At 52.6% G+C, this 23,114-nt stretch overlaps 7 protein-coding genes and 1 non-coding gene across 8 annotated transcripts; 7 read left to right on the forward strand and 1 right to left on the reverse strand.

Moving 5' to 3' along the window:
* Positions 1-776: 776 nt before the first annotated feature.
* On the forward strand, positions 777-3,126 carry J4E84_004435 (uncharacterized protein; the record flags this gene model as incomplete). The annotated part of the gene is made up of 3 exons (XM_049387039.1): positions 777-1,291; positions 1,339-1,598; positions 1,646-3,126. 3 exons carry the CDS (start codon positions 777-779, stop codon positions 3,124-3,126), a joined length of 2,256 nt encoding a protein of 751 aa, XP_049244812.1.
* Positions 3,127-3,621: 495 nt separating this feature from the next.
* Positions 3,622-3,708, forward strand: J4E84_004436. Its single transcript has one exon. It is a non-coding gene; the product is annotated as a tRNA-Asp (tRNA).
* A 1,937-nt stretch (positions 3,709-5,645) lies between these two features.
* J4E84_004437 (uncharacterized protein) lies at positions 5,646-7,368 on the forward strand (the record flags this gene model as incomplete). The annotated part of the gene is made up of 3 exons (XM_049387040.1): positions 5,646-5,664; positions 6,098-6,384; positions 6,433-7,368. 3 exons carry the CDS (start codon positions 5,646-5,648, stop codon positions 7,366-7,368), a joined length of 1,242 nt encoding a protein of 413 aa, XP_049244813.1.
* Positions 7,369-13,141: 5,773 nt separating this feature from the next.
* J4E84_004438 (uncharacterized protein) lies at positions 13,142-14,038 on the forward strand (the record flags this gene model as incomplete). Its single annotated transcript, XM_049387041.1, has 1 exon — positions 13,142-14,038. One exon carries the CDS (start codon positions 13,142-13,144, stop codon positions 14,036-14,038), a length of 897 nt encoding a protein of 298 aa, XP_049244814.1.
* Positions 14,039-15,350: 1,312 nt separating this feature from the next.
* Positions 15,351-15,653, forward strand: J4E84_004439 (uncharacterized protein; the record flags this gene model as incomplete). Its single annotated transcript, XM_049387042.1, has 2 exons — positions 15,351-15,512; positions 15,579-15,653. The coding sequence occupies 2 exons, from the start codon at positions 15,351-15,353 to the stop codon at positions 15,651-15,653; spliced, it is 237 nt and encodes a 78-aa protein (XP_049244815.1).
* A 1,443-nt stretch (positions 15,654-17,096) lies between these two features.
* On the reverse strand, positions 17,097-17,509 carry J4E84_004440 (uncharacterized protein; the record flags this gene model as incomplete). The annotated part of the gene is made up of 2 exons (XM_049387043.1): positions 17,097-17,386; positions 17,440-17,509. The coding sequence occupies 2 exons, from the start codon at positions 17,507-17,509 to the stop codon at positions 17,097-17,099; spliced, it is 360 nt and encodes a 119-aa protein (XP_049244816.1).
* A 614-nt stretch (positions 17,510-18,123) lies between these two features.
* Positions 18,124-19,001, forward strand: J4E84_004441 (uncharacterized protein; the record flags this gene model as incomplete). The annotated part of the gene is made up of 2 exons (XM_049387044.1): positions 18,124-18,590; positions 18,638-19,001. 2 exons carry the CDS (start codon positions 18,124-18,126, stop codon positions 18,999-19,001), a joined length of 831 nt encoding a protein of 276 aa, XP_049244817.1.
* A 543-nt stretch (positions 19,002-19,544) lies between these two features.
* On the forward strand, positions 19,545-21,448 carry J4E84_004442 (uncharacterized protein; the record flags this gene model as incomplete). Its single annotated transcript, XM_049387045.1, has 8 exons — positions 19,545-19,641; positions 19,688-20,282; positions 20,340-20,476; positions 20,540-20,676; positions 20,752-20,812; positions 20,872-21,020; positions 21,202-21,318; positions 21,398-21,448. The coding sequence occupies 8 exons, from the start codon at positions 19,545-19,547 to the stop codon at positions 21,446-21,448; spliced, it is 1,344 nt and encodes a 447-aa protein (XP_049244818.1).
* Positions 21,449-23,114: the final 1,666 nt, after the last annotated feature.

Below are 23,114 nucleotides of genomic sequence, written 5' to 3' on the forward strand. Positions count from 1 at the left end.
GCCATACCTGAGTGTACGGTGAAAGGGGTGAGGCGTCCAAGAGAAGACGGGATCGTCGCCAACATGCTCAACAAAAGTCAATGCTTCCGACACATGTCAAGCTTGTCCCCACATGGCATGAGATCATCATGAGGCTCTGCTCTTGGCAAACCGGGGGCTGGGGCGTTGGGGGTGTGCCGCACCCGCCGAATCTGTGATGGGAGCGGAAGCCCTCTTCCTAGTGGCAGCTAGCTGCATGTCGACTCTGTGCATTTATCTTGTCTACATGAGCGGCCTTGAGGTTTGGAAGATGCGCGGCCGCGAGGAAAAGTTGCCATGCCACGCGCTGCTTTGGTAGGACATCAAGGCACGACCCCGCCGCATTATCTCGGCGTGATGATGCACAGACGCGTGGAAATCGGCTGGAGATGAGCCGCCAGAGTTTATGGAGGAGAAAGTGGACCGCAGTCGCCGCGAACTCCACCTGTCGTCATCCGAAGCGTATGATAATCAGATTTTGCAGCTCCCAATTGCCCATTTGTCCTACATCCTAAACCTACGGAATAATTTATACACAGCGCCATGGTCGCCATGCCATTGTAACTCGTTTTTGAGGTGAGTTGAATTCCGCGCCTACACCCAACGTTATCTCCGATGCGCGGGCGCGCTGACAGTCGATGAAGCCTCCCAGGCTCAGCAGATCTTTATAGCATTTTCCATCGACGCATTTGTACATTAGACCAACACCGCCTGGAGCGACTGCATCTCCAGATCTTATACCCCACCCATAAAGCATCATGGCTGCCCGACGAGGAAGCCGCTTCATCAAGCCGCTGCTTTACACAGCTGGTGCTGGAGCAGTCGGTGCATCCGCCCTCTACGTTACCCTACGACCTCGCGATATCCCCGGCTCAGAAGCCGCCGCAGTCCCACCACCCACATACGGCGAGGGAGGTGTCTTCCGACCACCGTCATTCCCCTCCGCCAAGAGCCGCGATGAGCAGATTGCGCAATTGAAGCGCAGCGCAGGTGTCGTCTCGCAGGTCGCCGAGAAGGCAAAGAAGTGGCTCGGTGGAAGTGGCTCTACAGCGGCAGCAGCTGAGAAGGCTGAAGAAGAGCCATATGACCTGTTGGTCATTGGTGGTGGCGCAACTGGAGCCGGTATTGCGCTTGACGCTGTTACAAGAGGTCTGAAGGTTGCGCTCGTCGAGCGCGACGACTTCAGCAGTGGTACTAGCAGTAAGAGTACAAAGCTGGTACACGGCGGTGTACGATACCTAGAGAAGGCTGTCTGGAACCTCGACTACAACCAGTAAGTTGCCTCAGAATGTTCTCCATGCGATTTCTGACTTCGTTTAGATATGCTCTCGTCGTTGAAGCTCTTCGTGAGCGTCGTTACTTCTTGGACACCGCGCCTCATCTTTCACAATGGCTCCCGATCATGATTCCGATCCAGAAGTGGTGGCAAGCTCCCTACTTCTGGGCTGGTACCAAGTTCTACGATTTCCTCGCTGGTTCAGAGAACATTGAGAGCTCGTACTACATGACAAAGAGCAAGGCTCTGGATGCGTTCCCCATGTTGAAGAAGGAAGGCCTTGTCGGAGCCCTTGTTTACTACGGTACGTTCAACGGTCACTCATTTTGCAGCAAAAACTGACGTCACCAGATGGTGCACACAACGACTCCCGCATGAACGTTTCGATCGCCATGACCGCTGCGCTGTACGGCGCAACTGTTGTCAACCATCTCGAAGTCACTGAGCTTGAGAAGGATGCCAATGGTCGTCTGTGCGGAGCAAAGGCCAAGGACTGTATTGCTGAGCGCGATGGCAAGAAGTCTGAACAGTTCTCCATTAAGGCCAAGGGTATCATCAACGCTACCGGTCCCTTCACCGACTCCATCCGTAAGATGGACGACCAAGAGGTTCAGGAAATCGTCGCCCCTAGTTCCGGTGTTCACGTCATTCTCCCTGGTTACTACAGCCCTTCAAACATGGGACTTATTGACCCCAACACTTCCGACGGCCGTGTCATTTTCTTCTTGCCATGGCAGGGCAACACCATCGCCGGTACAACAGACACTGCTTGTGATATCAAGCAAGATCCTGTTGCTGGCGAGGAAGAGATTGACTGGATTCTCAAGGAGGTTAAGCGCTATCTGCAGCCTGAGATCAACGTTCGCCGCGGCGACGTCCTCGCTGCCTGGTCCGGTATCCGCCCTCTCGTCCGTGACCCCAACGCGAGCGCGACTGAGGGTCTTGTCCGCAACCACTTGGTGACCACCTCTCCTTCCGGTCTGATGACTTGCTCCGGTGGCAAGTGGACTACCTACCGCCAAATGGCCGAAGAGACTGTCGACGAGGCGATCAAGGAGTACGGTCTGAAGACTCAGCCGCTTGTGAACCCCACTCTCGTTAGCGGAACTGAGGTCAAGGACGAGGCTCCTCTCGACGGCACCTGCCAGACCCACCGCGTCCGACTTGTTGGTGCTCACGGCTTCTCCAAGACCCTGTTCATCAACCTCATTCAGCACTACGGCATTGAGACTGACGTAGCCAAATACCTTTGCCAGGCTTACGGTGACCGTGCATGGACCGTTGCAGCTCTTGCATCGCCCACTGAGCAGCGATTCCCTGTCCGCGGCGTCAAGATGGCTGAGCTCTACCCATACATCGATGGTGAGGTCCGCTACTGCGTCCGTCACGAGTACGCTCAGACGGCCACCGACGTAATCGCGCGCCGCATGCGCCTGGCTTTCCTGAACGCCCAGGCTGCTCTGGAAGCCCTCCCCAAGGTTATTGACATCATGGCCGAGGAGCTAAAATGGGACAACAAGCGTAAGGACGTTGAGTGGAAGAACTCTGTCACTTACCTCGGCTCCATGGGCCTGCCCAAGAACAAGCTCTCGCTCACCCGAAAGGATGTCGAGAGTGGCCACGTCGGCAAGTACACAGATGAGGACTACCACCTCTACGCTCGTCACGGTACGTCAAACTCCGACGAGGAAGCTTGTGCAAACCTCTTTGCATTTGGAATTCGGCTAAATGAAGTATTTGCAGATAAACCCGACGAGCTGCTTCAGTCCGACAGCAAGTTCGCAAGCGGTCAGAACCCCGTCATCGGCCGCGAGTCCAAGGTCAACAAATAAGCGTACAGCTACGCACTCACAAATCTGACATTGGGCGGAGGACCTGTCACATCCTCTTCCCCCATACACATCACTCGCATACTGTACCATCCTACTCGGCGCGGAGGCGTATTCGAGTCGACTTGCATCATATTGTTGGCGCTCGATACCATCCGCATGACTGGCGTCCTTGTCTCCATATCGCGATATGTATATAATCGTCTACTCTTAGCGTTACCTGAAAGAATTGAGTTGACTTTGTTGCGCTCTCGATATGCTACAGTTCTGTCGTCGTTCTGTCGTCGCTATCTATCTTTTTGCCGAGGCTTGCTGCTCTCACCGCTCGCTAGTTTCTTCTGTCTCCACTGATACCCACATTCCGCTGCTCTACTACAATATCTTCCAAGAGCATGGTCGATTATCTTTCCAAATGATCTCGAGTGGCCTTGATTGTCTGTGGTTGTATTTGGTTCAATTTTGAGGTTTGCCAACACTGGTATCAGCGATACCAACTCTTCTTCAGTAGTATAGTGGTCAGTATTTCCGCTTGTCACCAGCATTGGCAACTCGCGGGAGACCGGGGTTCAATTCCCCGCTGGAGAGTACTGTCGCTCGTTTTTTTTTGGCCTTCTTTTGGCCAGTTGTGGTGATGATGGTGTAATGTAGGGCGTTGAGTCTTTTTTGTCTGCTATTGCCAACCCATTTTGGTCAGGCCAAGCGCGCGATTTACGGTCTGGAAGCCCCTTGTTCTTTCTTGATTTTTCAGAACTGTTAGTGGAAGAGTAAGTTGCCTGCTGAGAAGGCCGCCTAGCAGGTTAGTGAAGTCTGATGCAAAGAACAGAGTACGCCTTTGACTCGGACTGGGGCTTGTTCTTGGTTGGGACTGACCATCGAGATGACTGATCAGTGAAGCCCGATGCGCTTCTTCCAACCTACTGTTGCTCATTACCCAGCTATCCTAGGCTCTCCATTCCAAGTCTGGAAGGTGCAAATGTTTTCTTAGTTGTTGTTGACGGGGCTAGAGGTAAGTGTGCAATTCTTACTCGAGCGATACTCAACCTGGACTAATAGCATGTCAGCTACATCGAAGACCAGGGGTCATACCTGACGCCTCGACATGATCTGGTGAAGAACTTGGAACCTACTTCGTGCATGGTATCACAGGTATGCGGAACAGGCATCAGGCACAAGTCAAAATGTGTGTATGCCTTTTGCCTGACTCAATCTCGTCTGGATCTCTAGGGTGATGTCTCGTTCAAGGATCTTCGCCCACGTGCTGTCAGCCCCAGGTTTCCCGTTTTACGTAGCGTCAGGCTGGACGCGAGTCATATTATGCTTTACTGGGAAGAGAAGAATTCTGGCAGTCTGCACGGTGAAATTCCGCGTTCCCGTCGTGGCCTGCGGCTCCTCACGGTTACCCTGGTGGAGCCGTAGTATTCTTTACATGGCCATGACAGGGCTGTGCATGAATTATCATACTCTGGATCGCTCAGTCTACTCCAAATCGTAAAGTGGACTGAGTATGACGACGGACTTGCACGCCGAGCAAGTAGCATGCACCATCAAGCAGAACTCCATCGAGATCTCAAGGTTCATGCGTTGTAGTGCGACACCACGGTCTTGTAGCCCATGCTGCACTCGTTCATTCCATCGAGCCGGTTCTTGACGGCGTCGACCTACGCAACTGTTCAGCATGGCCTGATACGCCCTTCGTCAAGTTCTCTCCAGTGTGGGGGCAACTCTGGCAAACAGCTGGAACTTGCCTCGGCAGGCTTCAAGTTCTAAGACAGGTCGTCATTTCAAGCGTGCAGCAGACGGAATGGACCGTGGTGAGAGTTTGGTGATCGGTTCGAAAGGCTTGGAAATTCTTGGATCCGGGATCAAGTCCACAACATTGGGTTGAGGGAAATTGCAGCCTGTGAGTTGATGGATATTCCTGTTCGGAGATTTATGAAGACTGCGGGAGCAGGCATTCCAAAAAAGGAATCTATCGGTGTCTTTCGCCGCGCAACAGATCTTACCAGGTTTTGGGCTATTTTTCTACCACTCAATCCTCGAACCAGGTCTGAATACCCCTTGGTCAGATCTTGGGCCTCAGAGCATCGTCACGCATGGCTTCTCGGCGACTTGATTCGCACTTGCCGGCAACCTCCACGTACCGACGCACACGAGAAGAGACGTTGAGCCAATGTAGCCTCTGATATGACAATGCCCGCCCGTTCCCACGTCAATTACGTCTTTGCAACTTCTACTTCAGCCTATAGATCTTGCGGCATTGAAACAGCTGCCTCGGTATTATTGCGATCATAGTAGTTCTTGTCGATCTTTTCTTGAGCGTATGCAACATGACCACAGTCTGGCGGGAATAGGCCATGCGTCATTGGATACTTGCTTTCCCCGCAATCCATCCGCATGGGACCTTGTGAGCGCAAACAGCTTCTTTGGGGAAATGATCGACGCACCAAGCTAGTTTGGGCAAGAGACGTGAACTAGTCCGTGCGGAGCGTAAACCTTCCGTCCAGGTGCAACGCCACTGCCATATGAAGAGCTACCAAGCAGGTACGCATCAATAGTCCCGTAGCAGATGCGAACTCGCTTTCGGACATGGCTCCTAACTACCTATCTTGCCCCACCTAGACCTCAGAACATCGCCGCCGATCGACTCCGGGGTATGTCGATCATCGACTACACACTGCGAAGTCAGGGGTGGAAGCAATGTCTCAGCCAATCGAGGTGCGCGGATATCGAAGACTTGCTGGCGGAGATGTAGGGTTTTGACAGCGTGCAAGGAAGTTGCCTCGGTCCCGATCTACGTCTCTCGATCGAGAAACAGAAGTTGGATAGGAGATGATGGCAAAAGATTATAAGTAGAAGACTCAGACGACAGAAAGAAGATCATCCTCTCAGGCCATCTCGAGTAAACCACCACAGTACACTTCGGGATTACTATTCGTCATGCATACTCTTTCTCTTCTCCTCCTCCAGGCCTCAGGTGCCATGAGCTACGGCTGGGTCGCTGGCCAACCTGGTGTCAACTCCAGGTTGTTCGCACGCAACGCCGAAGTCAAGCGCCAGGCCAACTGCCCTTTCAACCCTGTTCACAAGGGCGCTGCTCCATACGTTGCTCCTTACACCTACTCTGGAGCTAAGAACGGTGTTCCCGGTAGCCAGAAGGGTGGTATCAAGGTGCCAGCAGACGGCGACAAGGCTCACGCCTACACTGCTCCTGGATCCAACGACATCCGTGGACCCTGCCCAGGATTGAACGCCGCAGCCAACGTAAGTAGCATCTACTGCGAGTACTATACATTTGCTAATTGAAGGCAGCACAACTTCCTTTCACACGATGGTATTACCAACTTCCAGGAGTTGGTCGACGCCCAGCAGAATGTCTACAACGTAGGATACGACCTTTCCGTCCTCCTCGCTGTCCTCGGTATTGAAGCTGGTGGTGATGTGCTCTCCGGACGTCTCAGTATCGGATGCGATGCTACGTCTCGCACTGCCACACTCCCTCTTCTGGGCAGCCAGCCCGGTCTTGATGGCCACAACAAGTTCGAGGCCGATTCTTCGCTCACACGCAACGACTTCTTCCTTGCCAACGGAGACAACTACAGCTTCAACGGCACTTTGTTCGCGCAGATGAAGGCGGTCGCCGACACCACTTCCGGTGGAAAGTTCGATCGTGAGGCCCTCGCCAAGTACCGCAGCAACCGGTACGACGACTCTGTCGCAGAGAACCCCAACTTCTACTTCGGTCCCCTCTCGCTTCTCCTTTACGGAGCCGCATCCTTCCTTTACGAGCTCTTCCCCAGCTACGGTGACAAGGGTGTCCCAGATCTCGCAACCATGAAGTCCTTCTTCGGTGCCGTTGAGGACTCTTCTGCCCCAGGTGGCTGGCGTCACGTCCCCGAGCGCATTCCCGAGAACTGGTTCTCGCGTGTCGAGCCCTACAAGAACATGGATGTCACCAACGAGATTCTTGCTCAGTACGTCAAGTACCCCAAGCTATTCGGTGGCAACGTTGGCAAGGGCAACTTCGACGGTCTCTCTACTCCATTCGATATCATCGTCGACGGAAAGTTGCCCAGCGATGCTACCGCTGCTCAGCTTACTTGCCTGCTTTACCAGCTGGCTGTCAACCTCATTCCCAGCACCGTCAGCAGCGTTACCGACCTCACAGATGCGTTGATCGACTTCTCCGCCGGAAAGTTGAACCCCATCTTCAAGGATGCTGGTTGCCCCTTGATGGTCAGCAAGTAAATCACGCTTCACTGTTGAGCATGCCAGCAGCTGTTACAGCGCAGGCTGAGCTCCAGTTGAGGAACAGTTCCTGGTGAACCATGACGTTTGAGAGCGAGGCTTAACCTCATGGCACTAAGGTCACCAAGTCATTGGGTGTATTGACTAGTAAATCTAATTACAATTCACAATGTTCTATCAAAATGATACCCGTAATGACCTGAGTGATGCAGTATCGATGTAAACTAATCCTGAACATTATGTTTACCTTCGGAATTCCAAATCAAAAGTGTCTCGGGTTTACTTCCGTGGTCAAGCGCATGAATTGGCGGACTACCTATCTAGGCAGGTGGCTTAGCGGTGTTGACGTCATACACCTTCGAAGACCAGCCTGAAACCTCCTTTCTATGCATCATGTTTCGCGATACAATTTCTGTCGGGTTGCGTAAAGCGATGCTGCTCGCATACAACGCGTGCGATGGGATGAGCATGGTGATTTGTTGCTGTGATTTTTGCTGGACTCTTCATGGATTCACTTGAGAACATAGCTTTCCGTTCCAGAGAATGGGTATATGGAAATAGCAGCTTTTCAGTAATTCTGATGCGCACACTCTTTCCTATCGCATATGTAACCCAAGTGCCACTATAGTGAAAGAACAGGCTGGTAGTGCACTTTGACCAAAAGATGAAAAATGGAGGTCTGTAATTTCACACAAAGGCAGAGCAATGCACTGAATTAACACCGGGGGTGCTTCGGCAGTGACCATAACACCTCACGAACAGCCATTCCTGTGTGTACATCCCGAAAACACATCACCGCTGAATATCGATATGGTCTCCGATCCCGACCGCCCGTCGTACACGCTTCTCCTCGTTGGCATTGCATGCTTTCGCCCTCCGTATGAAGGATGAGAAGTTACACCCAGGAAACTATCGAGACGGGTTAGAGAATTGACACAAAAGATGCAAGATATTGGCATACCGCTCTGCTACGTGATCAAGACATCCACGTGGGCACTGCATCAGACCAAACGACAAAGCGCTACATCAAGTATAAGAGACAGTCACTGATCTCGTCTCATTCAGTCATTCTCCATACATACACCAGAAGCATGGCCCTTCAACTGTTGCCCACAGATACGCACGAGCAACAACTCGCAGATTATGTCCACGCTATCGACAATCTCACACGAAGATGCACATTCGACGGTGTAGAGATATCCTACCTCCCACGCAGCGCTGTGAATACCCTCACAAGTCGTCAAGACCTCACCGTATTCATAACTAAGAGCACTTACCCACGGGAAGAAGTGTCCTCTGTTCATGATGCTATCGCTCTTATAGATCTAATCGAATGGAAGAGTAAGAAACTCTTCCTCCTCACCACCAAGCTAGGACTCAGTCTGGAATTCCTCTCTACACTCTTAGATGAGATGGATGATGATGATCTTCCTATTGCGCAGGAAAAACACTACAAGATAAGTGAAAATTATCGGATCAGCATGTTCAAATTTCTTCGAAACCAAGCACTGGTATGTGCGCCAGTACTTGATACAGAGAAATTTGATCAAATGGTTCCATACCTATCTTGCATCCCGTTTTCAGCGGTGCACATCGTTCGGGAACGAAGTGTTTATGATGTGTCATTCGATCTGGAGCATCTCAGGCAGGGGGATGAGAAAGTGTGGAGAATGGAAGTCCTTGGGAGTGCAGAAGAGGCAGATGTGCAGAGGCCTCGATTCCAGTGGGGCTTTATATGTGAGGGAAGGTGGTATCTCTTTAGTGAAAAGCCGAACGGAGATGTCGATGAAGATTACGAAGATGATCGTGAAGGGGGAGGGGGCGAGGGCGACACACCCGAGGTTATGGATGTGCCGGGCGCAAAAAATTTGCCAGGATATGTTTCTCGCTGGCAGTGAATGAGCACGCAAATTTGTTGACGGCTTGAGCGTGATCAGTTTGTGTAATAACAATCATGAGCTCTAATTATCTGATCTTCTCACTGGAGTTTAAATAACTCTAGACTGCACCGGCTTAGTCACTCAAGCTCTCATCTGTTAACGTCAAGAGAGCAATGACGTCGTCAATAACCATACCGACAACCATACCTGATACCTCCCAATACATCCTCATCCAACACTTCATACAGCAAAATACCATGAAGTGCACCATCTTTGGCGAAGAAAACTCTTTCCTTCCCCCAGCCGCCATAGATGCTCTTTCCACGCACGAGAACATCAGAGAAGTAGTGCAATGCGATTCCGATCTTAAAAAGATATACTTCCCCGATCACAGCCGCTCATTTCTCGCCTATCGAGTTTATAGGCATGCACAGAAGCTATTTGTACTCGCCGTCGCAGAGGACTTAGGCATGCTTTTCCTGCGCGATCTACTACGAGGAAAGCGTGCAGTAGACGAAAATTTACCTCTCAAAATGAAGACTCGTGTCCGAGACGAAAACGACGTGTCCTGGCCCGACGTTGATACGCGGGGATTTCTAAATAGGCAGAAACTCGTTTGCGCGCCGATCTTTGTTATGGGCTCGTACAAGCAGATGGTTGGTCGTCGTTTCGGTCTACCAATCGTCGAAGCGAGAAGGGTAGCTGGGAGGGAGGACGAGGAGAGAGAGGTATATGAGGTCAAGTTCCATGACGAGTATTTGAAGCCTTCGGAATCTGCAGAGCCCGGTGAAGAATTGTTGCTGGGGAGGATGTTCTTGATGAGACGTTTTGCGAACAGAGGTGAGGCGACGAGAGACAATAGCTTTGACAATGCTGTGTTTGGATTCAGCTACAAGGGAATGTACCATTTAGTAGGCAACCCTTAATCTTCACCGTCATAGGAGCGAAAGAACCAAACCGCGCTGATCAAGGGGTACACTGGCTTGGTAATGATGACACATGCACGCGAGCTGACTTGATATTGTGTAACCATAAGCTAACATGCGTAAGAGATACGAAATATACCAACTTTCAGTACGACCTCGTGTGACATGAAGCTGAACGCCTTGGCTCCTGTTTCAAGCTCTTACGAATCTATTGCCAATAATTTTGTGGCCAGCAGAAAGAGAAAGATTCCCTGCTTGAATGGCCTTTAGATATAGCGCATTTGTAGCCAACAATCGGGAATGATGCAGTACGAAGACGAGCAAGACGCTACGGGAAGCCAACGACAAATAGCCATCTTGTCAGATAGACTCGTGAAAGCAATACTACATGGGTCTGGGAAGATAAGCCCAAGACGAAAGCCGCAACAGAGACGTTCATGCGTCCCTAGACTGCGATTATGATCGAAGACCCACACGTACAGTGCTCAATACACAGTCTAGAGTCAGCTACCAGCCGATGGCGTATTCATCATCGGTACATCTTCTGTTTCGCACACCTGCACGCTGCACAGATTTCTGCCGTTACTCCACGCCTACAATCTCTTCTCATCATCGGTAAGCTGGAGAAGTTTTCTCGGCTAGTTGTCCAGATGCTAATGTCGCACAACCACACCTCAGCTAGCGTAGTCTGTTAGCATACAGCGTCTATCCGAGTAGTCCGATGTGTGTGTAGGAGCAATGCAAAATTGATCGAGATCGCGTGCATACAAGCAACGAAGATCACTTGTTGAATTGTCGATCGGACCAAGATCGGCCGGGGCAACGTTGTGATCTGTTGCCGGGGGTTTGATCCTTCACACATACGTTCTTGGTACGCATACCGTTGGCGAGAAACTTGCCGCTGCCTTTGAACGATGACGATGTGTTGCAGACTGGGCGGACGGCAAAAGCATCTCGACGTCTTCTAGTGTACCATAAGCAAGCTTGACATCGGATACGCACAGAGGTCAACGCATGAGCCTTCTACCGAGCATGTAATCCCAGATGCCGATACAGGTCTGTTGGCACGTAAGAGCGAAGGATTCTGCAATCTAGAACAATGCGGTAATCCTCGGTCCTGGGCGATCCACCATGTTTGGTAGACTTGCTCAAGCCAAACCCGGCGAACCATAGGAACTGAAAGAGCAGTGCATCAGAAGTGCCGTAGCGCCAACTCCTGTTCTGCGGCTTTCCCCGTTGAACCGGAATCTCTCTCCAAGTGATCATGAGAAGCAAGCCATTTAGTGGTGACGAAATCAAGGTTCTCATATTGCGCACGAGAAACACCCCAGACCTTGTGTGAAGACGCGCGGTCGGGCAGGACGGGTGAACGTCAGTCGTTCGATGAGCGTGCTGCCGAGAAGCGAACGATGAAAACTCTTTTGCTACCCAAGAGCGAGACTGAGTTACTCACCACACACATGTGATAGGCCGCGATGGGATGGGTGTGGAGATGGATAGGTATCGCAATCGATAAGTGGATAAGGTAGGGCGCAAATTCTCGCACATGGCTGCCGCGCGGAACCAGTGCCGCCCAGTAGGACAACGCCGAAGGTGCAGCAGCCCCACAATTCATTTCCAGCGCATGCTGACGGCTTGTGAATGCCATCATCACAAAGTCCAGAAGCTGTGGAGTTGGCAGCGTGCAGAACAAAGCGAGCGAACGACAGCTTTCGTTGAGACGGTCCGGCAGAAGAACCGCAGGAGGATATGTCACCTTGACGCTGTGACGGCTCGCCAACCGGTCCCACGTTGCGAATCGGCGCACAGCAAGTTGGAGCTGGCGCTGGCAGGCAGTGGAGCGTACGCAGCCAATGGTGAGTACGGAGAGGCAAAGTCTGAATAACGAGAGCGTGTCCACATAGCCACGCGCCGCCGTCGCCATACCGCTTCTGCGTTCTAGCCCATCTGCTGTCAGTCCAGGGAGACATGGCGCGACTCCTTGCGATACACGTGTGTAGCATTTCCCCAAGACAGGTTCAGTCAAAGCGGTCGGTGCCTCATCTGCGATGATGACATGTGCCCGAACGAGGCGCAGACACGCTGTGCCTGGGATGTTTCGTTTACCGGCTTCAGCTCCAGCCATGCCCCTGGCGGAAGAGGGCGCGAAGAGCTCCGCGATGCAGTGATCGCCAGGCACGGCGTTGTGATTGGCTGACTGTGTCCGTCGCCATGCCACTTGCGGAAGCATGAAACCCGTCAGCTTGCGATATTTTGAGCTTGGCCATATTTAGCTGGAAACCAGCGCACTGTCAGTGTAAGGAAAAAGAAGGCAATCGATAGAGGTGGGAGGGCCCTTGGCAAGCGCATGCACATGAACACAAGGAAAAGGAAGTCTGGAGTTCGTTGCGGTGGAGATGAGCGCCGACAATTTCGAACGAGCGACGGCCATGGGCGAATGAGCGTGGTAGTGGGGCGACGACTCGAGCTTGTCTGCGGTGTTGTTGAGGCCGCCATGGCACGCCGTTCCACCAGCAGCCGGCCCGGAGTGGCAGGCCCCCCGATGACAGAAGCAGGCTAGATGCGTCGTGGTGAGCGGAGGATGCGATGCACAAGCGATGGCACCAGGCACGTTGCCAGGGGCCGGCCTAGTGCCGGCCCTAGCGTAAAAGCTCGTGGGAATCCACTCTGCCCACCTTTCCTTCACTCACTAACCCACACCATCACCCACACACTCTTTCTATATTTCAACCTGCTCCCTCCCTCCTGTAACACTCATTCTACAGGCTCGAGGTCTTCTTGTTCATTCATTCACTCCCTAAAGACATTCTGTCTTCAACACTGTCATTCCTGACACAATACATTGTCAACGCGACAACTCACAATACCACTCATTCGAACTGCTAGTCGGTTCTGTCACTCCTGCAAATCCCCAACAAACACCTATAGCACCATTCCTTCAGCTATCCAACACTACCAACCGTCAAAATGAAGACATCCGCTGTCCTCGCTTCTATCCTTTTCGGCTCCTACGCCGTGGCTGCGCCTTTCGACAGACGCGCCCTTGTCTACAAGACCGAGGTCGTCACTGAGACCGTCGTTGTCTACACCACTATCTGGGACGACGAGACGACCGCTCAGCCCACTACCACCAGCGCTGGCGAATTCTACGAGCAGCCCAGCAAGCCTTCCACCACCAGCACTGTAGTCGTGCCCTCGTCTTCTGCTGTGGTCACTCCCCAGGCTGCTCCTACCAAGGCCGCCCCCACCTCCTCCAAAGCTGCTCCAGCCTACACTCCTGTTGTTCCCGAGAAGCCCTCCAGCGTCTACACCCCTCCTGTGGAGACCCCTACTTCCGTCTACACTCCTCCTGCTCCCACCACTCCTGCTCCTGCCCCAGTCTCCTCGTACGTCGCGCCTCCTCCTGCGCCTGAGCCAACCACTACCGCAGCCCCCGAGCCAGTCTACTCTCAAGCTCCTGCTCCTGCTCCCTCAAGCGCTGCCCCTAGCTACGGCTCTGGTGGCGTAACTTCTGGTGAATCTTTCGACGATGTCGAGATTACCGTCTACGACATGAACGTTGGCGACCTTGGTGCTTGCGGTGAGCTCCAGACCGATGATTCCAAGGTCGTCGCCATCAGCATCGGTGCCTGGAACGCCATGGGCGGAAGCATCCACGATGTCATGACCGGCGAGTCTTCCAACCCATGGTGCGGAAAGCAAATCGAGATTGAGTACCAAGGCAAGACTGCCACAGCCAAGATCATGGACATGTGCCCTGGCTGCGTCAACAAGTACGACATCGATCTCTCCCGCTCTGTCTGGTCTGAGCTTGGCCTGTCTGAGACTACCCGCTACCACGGCGTCAACTGGAAGATCATCTAAACGTCTTCCTCAGCCACGCCACGATCCATATACCCAAGATTCTGATATCTCGCTAGCGCAGGCAGGGTCAGCGCTTTGCACGACCAAGTTACGACTCATTTTTTCACGCATCAGTCAGGGACCGGTGACCGGAGTACACGGAAAGGGAACCGTCAGATACCGCGGTTCTTGTTCAGCTTTGCTCTTCTAGATTTCGTCTTGCCATCTTGTTGCATAGCAGATCCCATGATGTATATGGGGATACTTTGCGCATTGGAGGGCTCATTCTCACATTTCTTGTCGCTCTTTGACTACAGCGGGCTTGCCCTGCTTTTCTTCACTTCCTTGTATAAGACTTTAGGGCTGGTGTATGGGAGAACATCTTAGATACCCATACAAGTTGGACATCGGAGGTTCACATCTACCAAAAGAAAATACATGACGCATTGCGCAACTTCAAAATCATCCTCGTACTGCATTAATGTGAATGATTATGATAGTCGCATTGTCTGTGCTAACCTCCTTCTACGGCATCGGCAAAACGCTTCACAGTGGCTAATACGACATCCCCTGATAATACGAGCTGAGCTATTAACGAACGCGCAAGCACTCGACTCATGCCGATGCGACGATGTGGCTGCGCCTCACGCCTAGCCACCGTGCGTACTTTGCCAAAAGGAAGCGCCGATGCCTCCGAAAATACAACGCTGGGCCGCAATGCATGCTACCTTCATCCCTCCATCACACTCTCCTAAGTAAGGCTACTCAGCCACAGATCCCAGATGCAGACCGACCCTGTGAAATTTCGATCCGCAAAAGAAATGAGACTTCTGGCCATTTGCGAAAACTATGTCGCGACGCGCACACAAAGAAAACACTGAACGCCTGACGTCCAAACAACGCTTGCGGCTCGTTTCAGAAGGAACCAAGTTGCGATGTGCGAGGTGTTTGCCCCTTGATAATTTCACAATGCGCCGGGGGAGGGTCTAGCACGGGGTGTTGGTGCTTTGCTGGGCTCCACATGTTGGCTGTTTCAATCGTGAACACTAGTTTGGTTTTCTCAGTCGGAAGTTTTGAGCGTGTCGAAGTTTGTGTAGACCGACGTTATTCCGGCTGGGAATATGACTAAAGGACAAACGCTGTGTTGATCATGTTTTGTTCGCGGTTGATGGACAACGCAACTGCCCCCTTGAGAGTGCCAGCAAGGATGACATCATCGTGACCGTGGGCCAACACCACAATGACCAACAGTAAGGAACGAACGGAGAGATGTTTGCAATAGGCATCCAACACAAGTCAATTGCGTACCCACGACCGCAACAATTTATTCAGGATGGCGAACCGCCTCTCTCACTCTCTCGATGAGATTGAAGCGCACACTCCCGCGATCAAGTCCCAAGATGCGGACACCGATGTCACCTCCAAGAACGGCGAGCAGATAAAAGAAGGCGATCATGTACACACGCGGATAAGAGGTGGAAGGCACGAGGGCGATGTATGCTATCCACGCCTGCATCTGCATCACGTAAGCCTCACAGGCTAGAGCTGACACCATGAGAAGGTAGACAAGATGGTGGCCAACCAAGAAGAGGCTGATGCAGAGGGCGTAAAGCATCCACCAAAGGTACGTCTCTAGAATCTGCTAAGGGAGAAGTAGCGACAACAAGACACTAATCTGATTGACCAGGTGCTATTCACAGACCAGAAGGGGAAAGCTGTAGCGCACAATCCAGGTACACTCGATGTGACGGATAAAGCCTAACGAAACGGTTCTTTTCAAAGTCCCAGACTATATCCGCAGGCAATATAGGACAAAGATCTTGTCTCCAGATGTTCCTCACCGCAGCGAAACTTGGGATCAGAAAGAGAAGCGGCTCTAGAGTAAAGCAGAGCGCAGCGATTTCCATATATGATACCTACATTCCATGTCCCAAATCTCCAGATCCGTCTCCAGATTCACACGATCACCCATAACCCCCAAAATACCTCCCTGTCCATCTGCACAACGTTTACCCGCTTTCCCAAACCTAACCCTCAGCGCACCCACGCAAAACACCCATCTTTTAACCGCCGGGAGACGCAGCATTCCACAGCTCGCTTCTTTCCTACCGAAACCGGTAGCTGAGCTGATGCGCCCGGGTGTGAGTTTTACCAGCACTCATCCGGTGGTGAAAAGAAAGTTTCTTTGTGCGCGCGCTGGTTCGCGTGGGAAAAAGCGAGGCGCGTGGTGCCATGCGTTGTCTTATCGAGCGCTATCTCACGTGCGCGCCTTGTGCCAACGTGGTTAGGCACGTGGAGGGCTGCTGTTGGCGAGCCGAGGCTGTGGGATGCCAGCTGTCGAAGGCGTGGTGGGTTGCGCCCGAGATTCCTCCGTTGGAGCCCGCGTTGGCAGCGAGGAATAAGCAAACATCTCCCACGCTGAATACGAGAATTTTTTGGTAGTGTTGGAGGAAGTAGCTGGGTTGTGACGTATTGGCGGGGTGTTGGTGAATTTGTTGAGCCCGCAGAGTAACTAGTAATGGACAGCTGTGATGTCAAAAACAAAGTAGAAGCTGGAGGACTACTGCATATTGTTCGTTGAAAACGTCTTGATGTGGTTAAGGCAACCACTTTAAGGGACTCCAGACACCTGAATGCACTCATAAAGAATGCCTAATTCGAAGAGTCTGCAGGCTTCAGTCACGCCTTCATTGAACTGCTTGTCATGGACGTTCGTTCTTTGCGGCGGGAGAATGTAGTTGTCCATCAGAATATAGTTGTGTTATCAATTGTTTGTGATTTTGTCTCAAATTACAAACGTAGTAGTCCGTATCGCCATACAGTAACCTCATACAGTGCCAGCCGATGGCAGTCTCCTAAATCTTCATCTCGTCCCGAGCATCGATCTTGATGGGTATAAAATAAAAGTAATACCTGTCGCTTTTGACCCCAAACTTAGTGTCCCAATCTCATAAAGCAAATCATCGCAGTCCGCATGCAGTGCGCCTCGAGGCGCGTGTGGGTATATATGTACACCAGCTCATCCGGCGTATCCGGGTCCGAGCCTTCTTTTATCGTCGCTTCATCGTGCCTCCTTGATCTATGCGAATGCGCTGGCACCACCAGACTCGAGTAGTTCGATCTCGGCCATGGTCATGGATGGGCTCTGGAAGCGTGCGGGCAGCTCGGAGCGGTCGAAGTATAGGCCCTTGCCTGCCTCGATGGGGCCAAGGTTCCTGCCGGCTGCGCCGCCAATGTGGCCACCAACAAAGGCGCTGGGGATGTGGTTGAGTGGGCCGTGTTGCTGCGCCTTCTTGCGGTAGGACGCGAAGGATGAGGGAAGCTCGCTCATGGGAGAGGCAGGGTGGACGTGCGGGGTGTGGTCGACCTCTGAAACGCAACGTTAGCTATCTATCATGACGCCGTGTGATGGCAATGCGTACTCTGAGGAGTGCTGCGCTTGCCCAAGAAGCGGATCATGGGCTGGCGAGCGAGGGCGCGTGTAGCGTTCATTGTGAAAGAGATGAAGTGGGGTTGTTGGTGGTGGTGTGATGTGCAGGTTGCGATTGGGATTGGAATCACTGAAAAGCTTGCGCAGAAGACTTCAGATGATGTTTTGTATTAGAGAAGCGAAGCAAGGCGATCTCGGGACAGATGCTGGTGGACGGACGACTTGTTGAGTTATTGAGGAGCAGGTAGGTTGAGGGGAGCCGCATAAATGTTGTTCGCGTTTGCGGAAGGAAGACTAGGTTGCGCCGAAGGCCGCGCCATGATTGCAAACCAACAACCCTCCCACTCACACGTGAGCGGCATCTCCCCACACTCGAATGAGCAGATGTCAGAGCAATGGGTATTTCTAAGCCAATTCCAGCGCAAGCCTCGGCGTTTGTGGGCTTACGCGCAACACTTGGAGTCGTTCTTGAACGTTCGCGGTCATAGCTCCCATGCCGCCCCGGTTGTCTTTTCCAAACTTTTACAAGTGCATCGCTCGCCGCCAATGACAACGCTGCACACGCCCGCTCGCCTTATCACCCCGCCGCCTTCTCCAGATCCTGACCAGCGGGAATTGCATATTGATATTCGCTTCTCCGACTGCGGTGCGGACGTGCGGACCCGACCTGCTCACCATGCACGAGTTGAGCCTCTACGGCCAGGTCACCTTTGCGCGCTATGAGCAGGTGCTGAACATCCTGGCGGGGGTTGCCATGATGCAGCCCCAGCGCGTCTTTGAGCGCCATGTCGTCTACAAGCCCACGCGCGAGCCTGAAGAGCCGGGCTCCAATCTTGGCCGTCGCGGCGGCACCCAGACTGTCGCGCAGAAGCAGGCCAAACAAGCTGCTCCCGTCGTCCTCTACCACACCCGGCTGGTCCAAAAGCTGTCGGAAGACGACTTTGCTGCTGAAGATGGCGTGCCGGAGGAGAGCGCAAAGGTCCTGTCCGCTGATGTAGACGATGGGGAAGAGCCAACATGGTCCTTCGTCTTCAGGGATGTACCGGATACTGGTGATAGAGGTGTCTCCATCCGCTTCACCAACACCACTGATTTGCTGTCTGGCGATCCACATGCCTTCATGATCGCCTCGGGACCCAACCAGTGAGATCTTCTCCCCGTCACTGCCTTCGCCTCTAACCCCAGCGCAGGTTTGTGACCGAGTTCTACGTTGAGGGCTACCGTTTCGTGCTCGGCAACGTCGTCATATTCCTCCACCGCATCCTCCACGAGCCCGGCATCCGCAACGTCCAGAAGAGCCCCAAGGCCACACTACCGACATGGAAAGGCCTAAAGCTTCTCGATCCAAGTGGTGTATACACACTTCAAGCTACGGTCCGTATTGAAGACTTCAACAACGCAGCCGTACTCGAGGAGGGGGTGAACGAGTTGAAGAAGTTCCAGGCGCAAATGAAGGGTTGCGTGAACTTGGACTTGCCAGATCGGCTCGCACTAGACCCCCGTGTCAAGTACAAGGCTCCTGCAGCTCCTGCTACCCAAGCACGGCCTAGGTGATGAACGGTCTCTTACTGACAGAGAGCAATGGATATGGACTGGGTATTCTCCAGATAGTAGTCACCACACAAAGGCTGAGGGTACTTTAGATACATGTGTCTGGTTCCACTCGATGGAATGATGAGCGAAAAGCATCAACGCCGGGGCGCCAAATCAGCCTAAAGACAGAAGCATCGCGATGAGATTGCGCGTCGGATCAGGAAGCTGGGCAGGTTCGATCTTCTGCTGTGTATCTGGCCTCAGACGAGTGAGTATGTTTGTAGACACAAATCACCAGTCTTGGCTCGGCGGAGGTAGCTCCTGGATAAATATTAATGGTATATTGTAATAGACAGAGCATTGTGATGTTTGTGGCGCGATCGCTGCCAAAGAAGCGTGTATGCTGCTGTTGTGACTGTGAGTTGAGTGCAGGCACGTGCTCGCGCGAGTTCGCGTTTCGCGCCGAAGGAAAGCGCAAGCGAGCAACCTCACCGAGTTGCTTTTGTCAACAGAGATCAACCTTCATCGCCATGCACCCACACTGGCAATAACACAAACTGCACAATGTCCACTCGACCTAGTCTGAGCAAGCGACCGAGCTCTAACGGAAAAGACGTGTCGCCACCTCCATCGAAGCGGCGGCAACAGTCGACTACAACAAGTTCGTCAGCCATCGCTCGATGTGCGTCTTCGCTGACATGACTCAGGCAAGGCAGTCGCCAATTTCTTTACACCTGCCTCCAAGAAAGAGCCAGAGAAGATGACTTGGCGGATAGTCAAAGACAGCTTGCTAGTCGGACGTTTCGGCGTGGCAGCGCAGTCGGCAACGAAGGGCAGGCGCAGAATAGCAGCCTTCGACTTTGACTCTACACTTGTCACATCTGCATCGGGGAAAACATTTGCTCGTGATGCAAATGACTGGAAGTGGTGGGATAGTAGCGTTCCAGGACGGCTGAAAGAGCTGCATGCAGAAGGCTTCCTTGTCGCTATCGTGAGCAATCAAGGTGGAATCAGTCTAAAGCCGGATCCCAAGACCGTGAAGTCAGATCAGAAGCGACTAGCGGACTTCAAGACCAAGGTTACAGCAGTCTTCAACCATCTCGACTTTCCGATATCGATATACGCTGCGACGAGTCGTGACCGGTACAGGAAGCCCAGGACCGGGATGTGGGACGAGCTACTGGAGGACTATGATTTTGAGAATGCAGAATCAATCGATCTAGAGAACTCTGTATTCGTTGGGGATGCTGGTGGTCGCGAGGCGGCGGCTGGCGGTGTAAAGGACCACTCGTGTGTCGACAGGTTTGTGAAGATCCCGAATCGTGCATTCATGATTACCAGGATACTAAATTCACGTAGAGACTTTGCTGCTAATGTCGGTATACCATTTCATACGCCAGAAGAGTACTTCCGCCATGAAGATCCCCGACCATTCGTCAGGGCTTTTGACCCGACCGCTTACACGGGAGTGCGTGCTGAAGGCTCAACACCTGCACGTAAGTCTGATATGCAACCTCTCAGCCGTCTCCCCGTCGTCCGTGTGCTAACTTTATCTGCAGCAAACGCCTTTGCACAAACGGAAAGCCCCGAGATCGTCATGTTCTGCGGCAGTCCGGGCTCAGGTAAATCATCGTTCTATTGGAAACATCTGCAGCCACTCGGATACGGGCGTGTCAATCAAGACATTCTGAAGACTGTACGTTGCTGACTGATTCATCCTGCCGCACGTGTCGTGCGACCCTTCTATACTCCGAGTAACACTCTGAAACAGCGCGAGAAGTGCGTAAAGGCTGCTACTGCACTCATCGAAGAAGGCACGAGCGCGGTCATCGGTATGTTCATGTTGATCTGGGGCCCCAATACATTCCGCATACTAAGCTAACCTGTTCAGACAATACCAATGCCGATCCAGAAACACGCGCTGTGTGGGTTATGTTGGCGCAGAAGCTGAAAGTTCCCATCCGCTGCGTACTTTTTACCGCAACACCAAAGCTGTGCGAGCACAACGATACGTTCCGCGCATTGAACCTTGGTCCAGAAGTAAGTTTACCTACTGAGCCTCTTCCCGTGCGTGAGTGCCGGAAGATAGACTTTGCGATCGCTTCAAACCTACTATCACACTATCCGATGTGGAAATTGGTTGTGCGGAACATCCGGAATGCTTGAAATCCCATTACCACACGGAGAAACTCCCATGCTAACATCGGATCTCCACCCATAGACGAACCGCGAATCTCGTACTATCCTGCCGCACGTTGCGTTCAGTGGCTTCGCTTCCAGATACCGTGAGCCTAAGCTTTCGGAAGGTTTCGCAGACATAATCAAGAACGATTTCGAGGTACGCGTAACCCAAGACTTTCCACGCAGGCTGGGCTGCAGGAATGTAACATGGACTAACCAAAGTATGCATTGCGTAGTTTGAAGGCTCCGAGGAGCAGAAACTACTATGGAGCAGATACTGGATCTGACCTCATCACAATGGAGAACGCGAATGCGAGCGAAAGCGAATCATGTGACTAAGAAATGTCCCCAATCGCAACTATTGTTGGCAGCTACGTAGTCTCGAACGCGTCTTCATCGACCATTGCTGTGTGGACAGAAAGTCCGAAATGCCGTGATTGGGTGAGAAGAATGTTGCTGAGGGGCCGTCCCCCGAGCGCAGGTTCGCAGCTCTAGTCTACGCCTTCTTCCTTTTCTACGCCGTTGAGCGCGTGGCTCCCGTGCTAATCGAAAAACGGCAGTTCACACGCACAGATTCTTGATTTCCAGTTTGAAATTGCTTACTTTTCTTCCAAGTTTCCGCAGGTATACCACGATTGTACATGGACATCGCTGTAATGATACTCCGTACTGCCGACAAGAAGAAAAGCGCGCAACAGCATTGACATGGAGGAATATTACATCATCGTTTCCACAAAGTCGTGTGCTGATTCATCTCGTGCGTCTAGCTAAAATGATCCCCGTAGATGGACTTCCACGTTCGTCGTTACCCCCATGTCCATGCCGCGGCATTGTACTGTCGGTGGAGTGCCACGTTAGTCTAGGGAATCATCCGGTGAAATTGAGAGATCAGCAACACCAGACCGGTCTCGCCCAAATCCTGCGACGAACCGTCGGAATGATTGCGCGCTCCTCCACAGCAAAGCAGTCCAATATGGGAAAATGCAGTCTTTGGATGCGAGCAAAGTGCGCGCGCGCATGTCAATATGAGCCCGCCACGTGTTTGTCCAGAACACGCAAATTTTTCAGGTACAGGAATTTCTTCTTCCGTGTGCAGTCAGCTTTAAGACTGAACTGGCTGTTCTTTCATGCACGTTGAGCGTTGCCGGCCGGTGTGGATGGGTGGACTGGCAACGGTATTCTCCCGCTTCTGCATGTCCGTGCCGTCCGGTCGTCTGGCCAAGGAGAGAGACGAGCGAAGAAGGCGGGGCGCCTGCCGACCTGAGACCGGAACCAGCTGCTTTTTCTCCCTGTCGTCATGCTGCGAGGTCCCGAGAGCCTGGAACAGAATAGTCCTGCTCCGGTTTTTCTTCTGCTGGGCTCGATCGTGAGGTACAGCACGGCGATCAAACCGCGCGATTCCCTTCGAATTGAAACACTCTGATTACATAGCATCGTGAGTCGCAAAGTACATGTCGGCAAGGTTGCCGGCCGCTACGAGAAACGCCATACGGGCGGACGTTCAGCTAGACAATGCGCTGGCGGTGTGAGGCTTGCCCAGCGTGCGAACAGGGAGTTGAGCCAAGCGACAACAAGGCACCGGGGAGAAGGAATGGAAGATAGTGCGTCAGGGGCTTGAACGCCAATCAGCAACGGCTCAACGGTCTAGCGCTTCCAGCGAGTTCCCCGATTTGTCTGGAGGATTTTCATTGGGCTGAAAGGCTGACCCAACCTCCTCTGGGAAAGTTCCGGGAATCCTGTCAGGTACCGCCCACACCAAGTTGTGTTGTCGCGCCTTGTTTTGTCGCAGAACGTTGTGATCGACCGCTTGACTCGTCCATGAGGCATCGTGTTTGAGACACGGACTGAGTTGGATCAGTCAGTGTTTTGAAGATCGTGAGGCTTTATTTGTTTGTTTTCACGGTTACATGCCACAGCCTCCTTGGCCCATTTTGACGATTCAGAGTGGGCCAA

This window comes from Alternaria hordeiaustralica, assembly GCF_023758085.1.
Source record: "Alternaria hordeiaustralica strain BMP 2776 chromosome Unknown scaffold_7, whole genome shotgun sequence".
Classification (NCBI taxonomy): domain Eukaryota; kingdom Fungi; phylum Ascomycota; class Dothideomycetes; order Pleosporales; family Pleosporaceae; genus Alternaria; species Alternaria hordeiaustralica.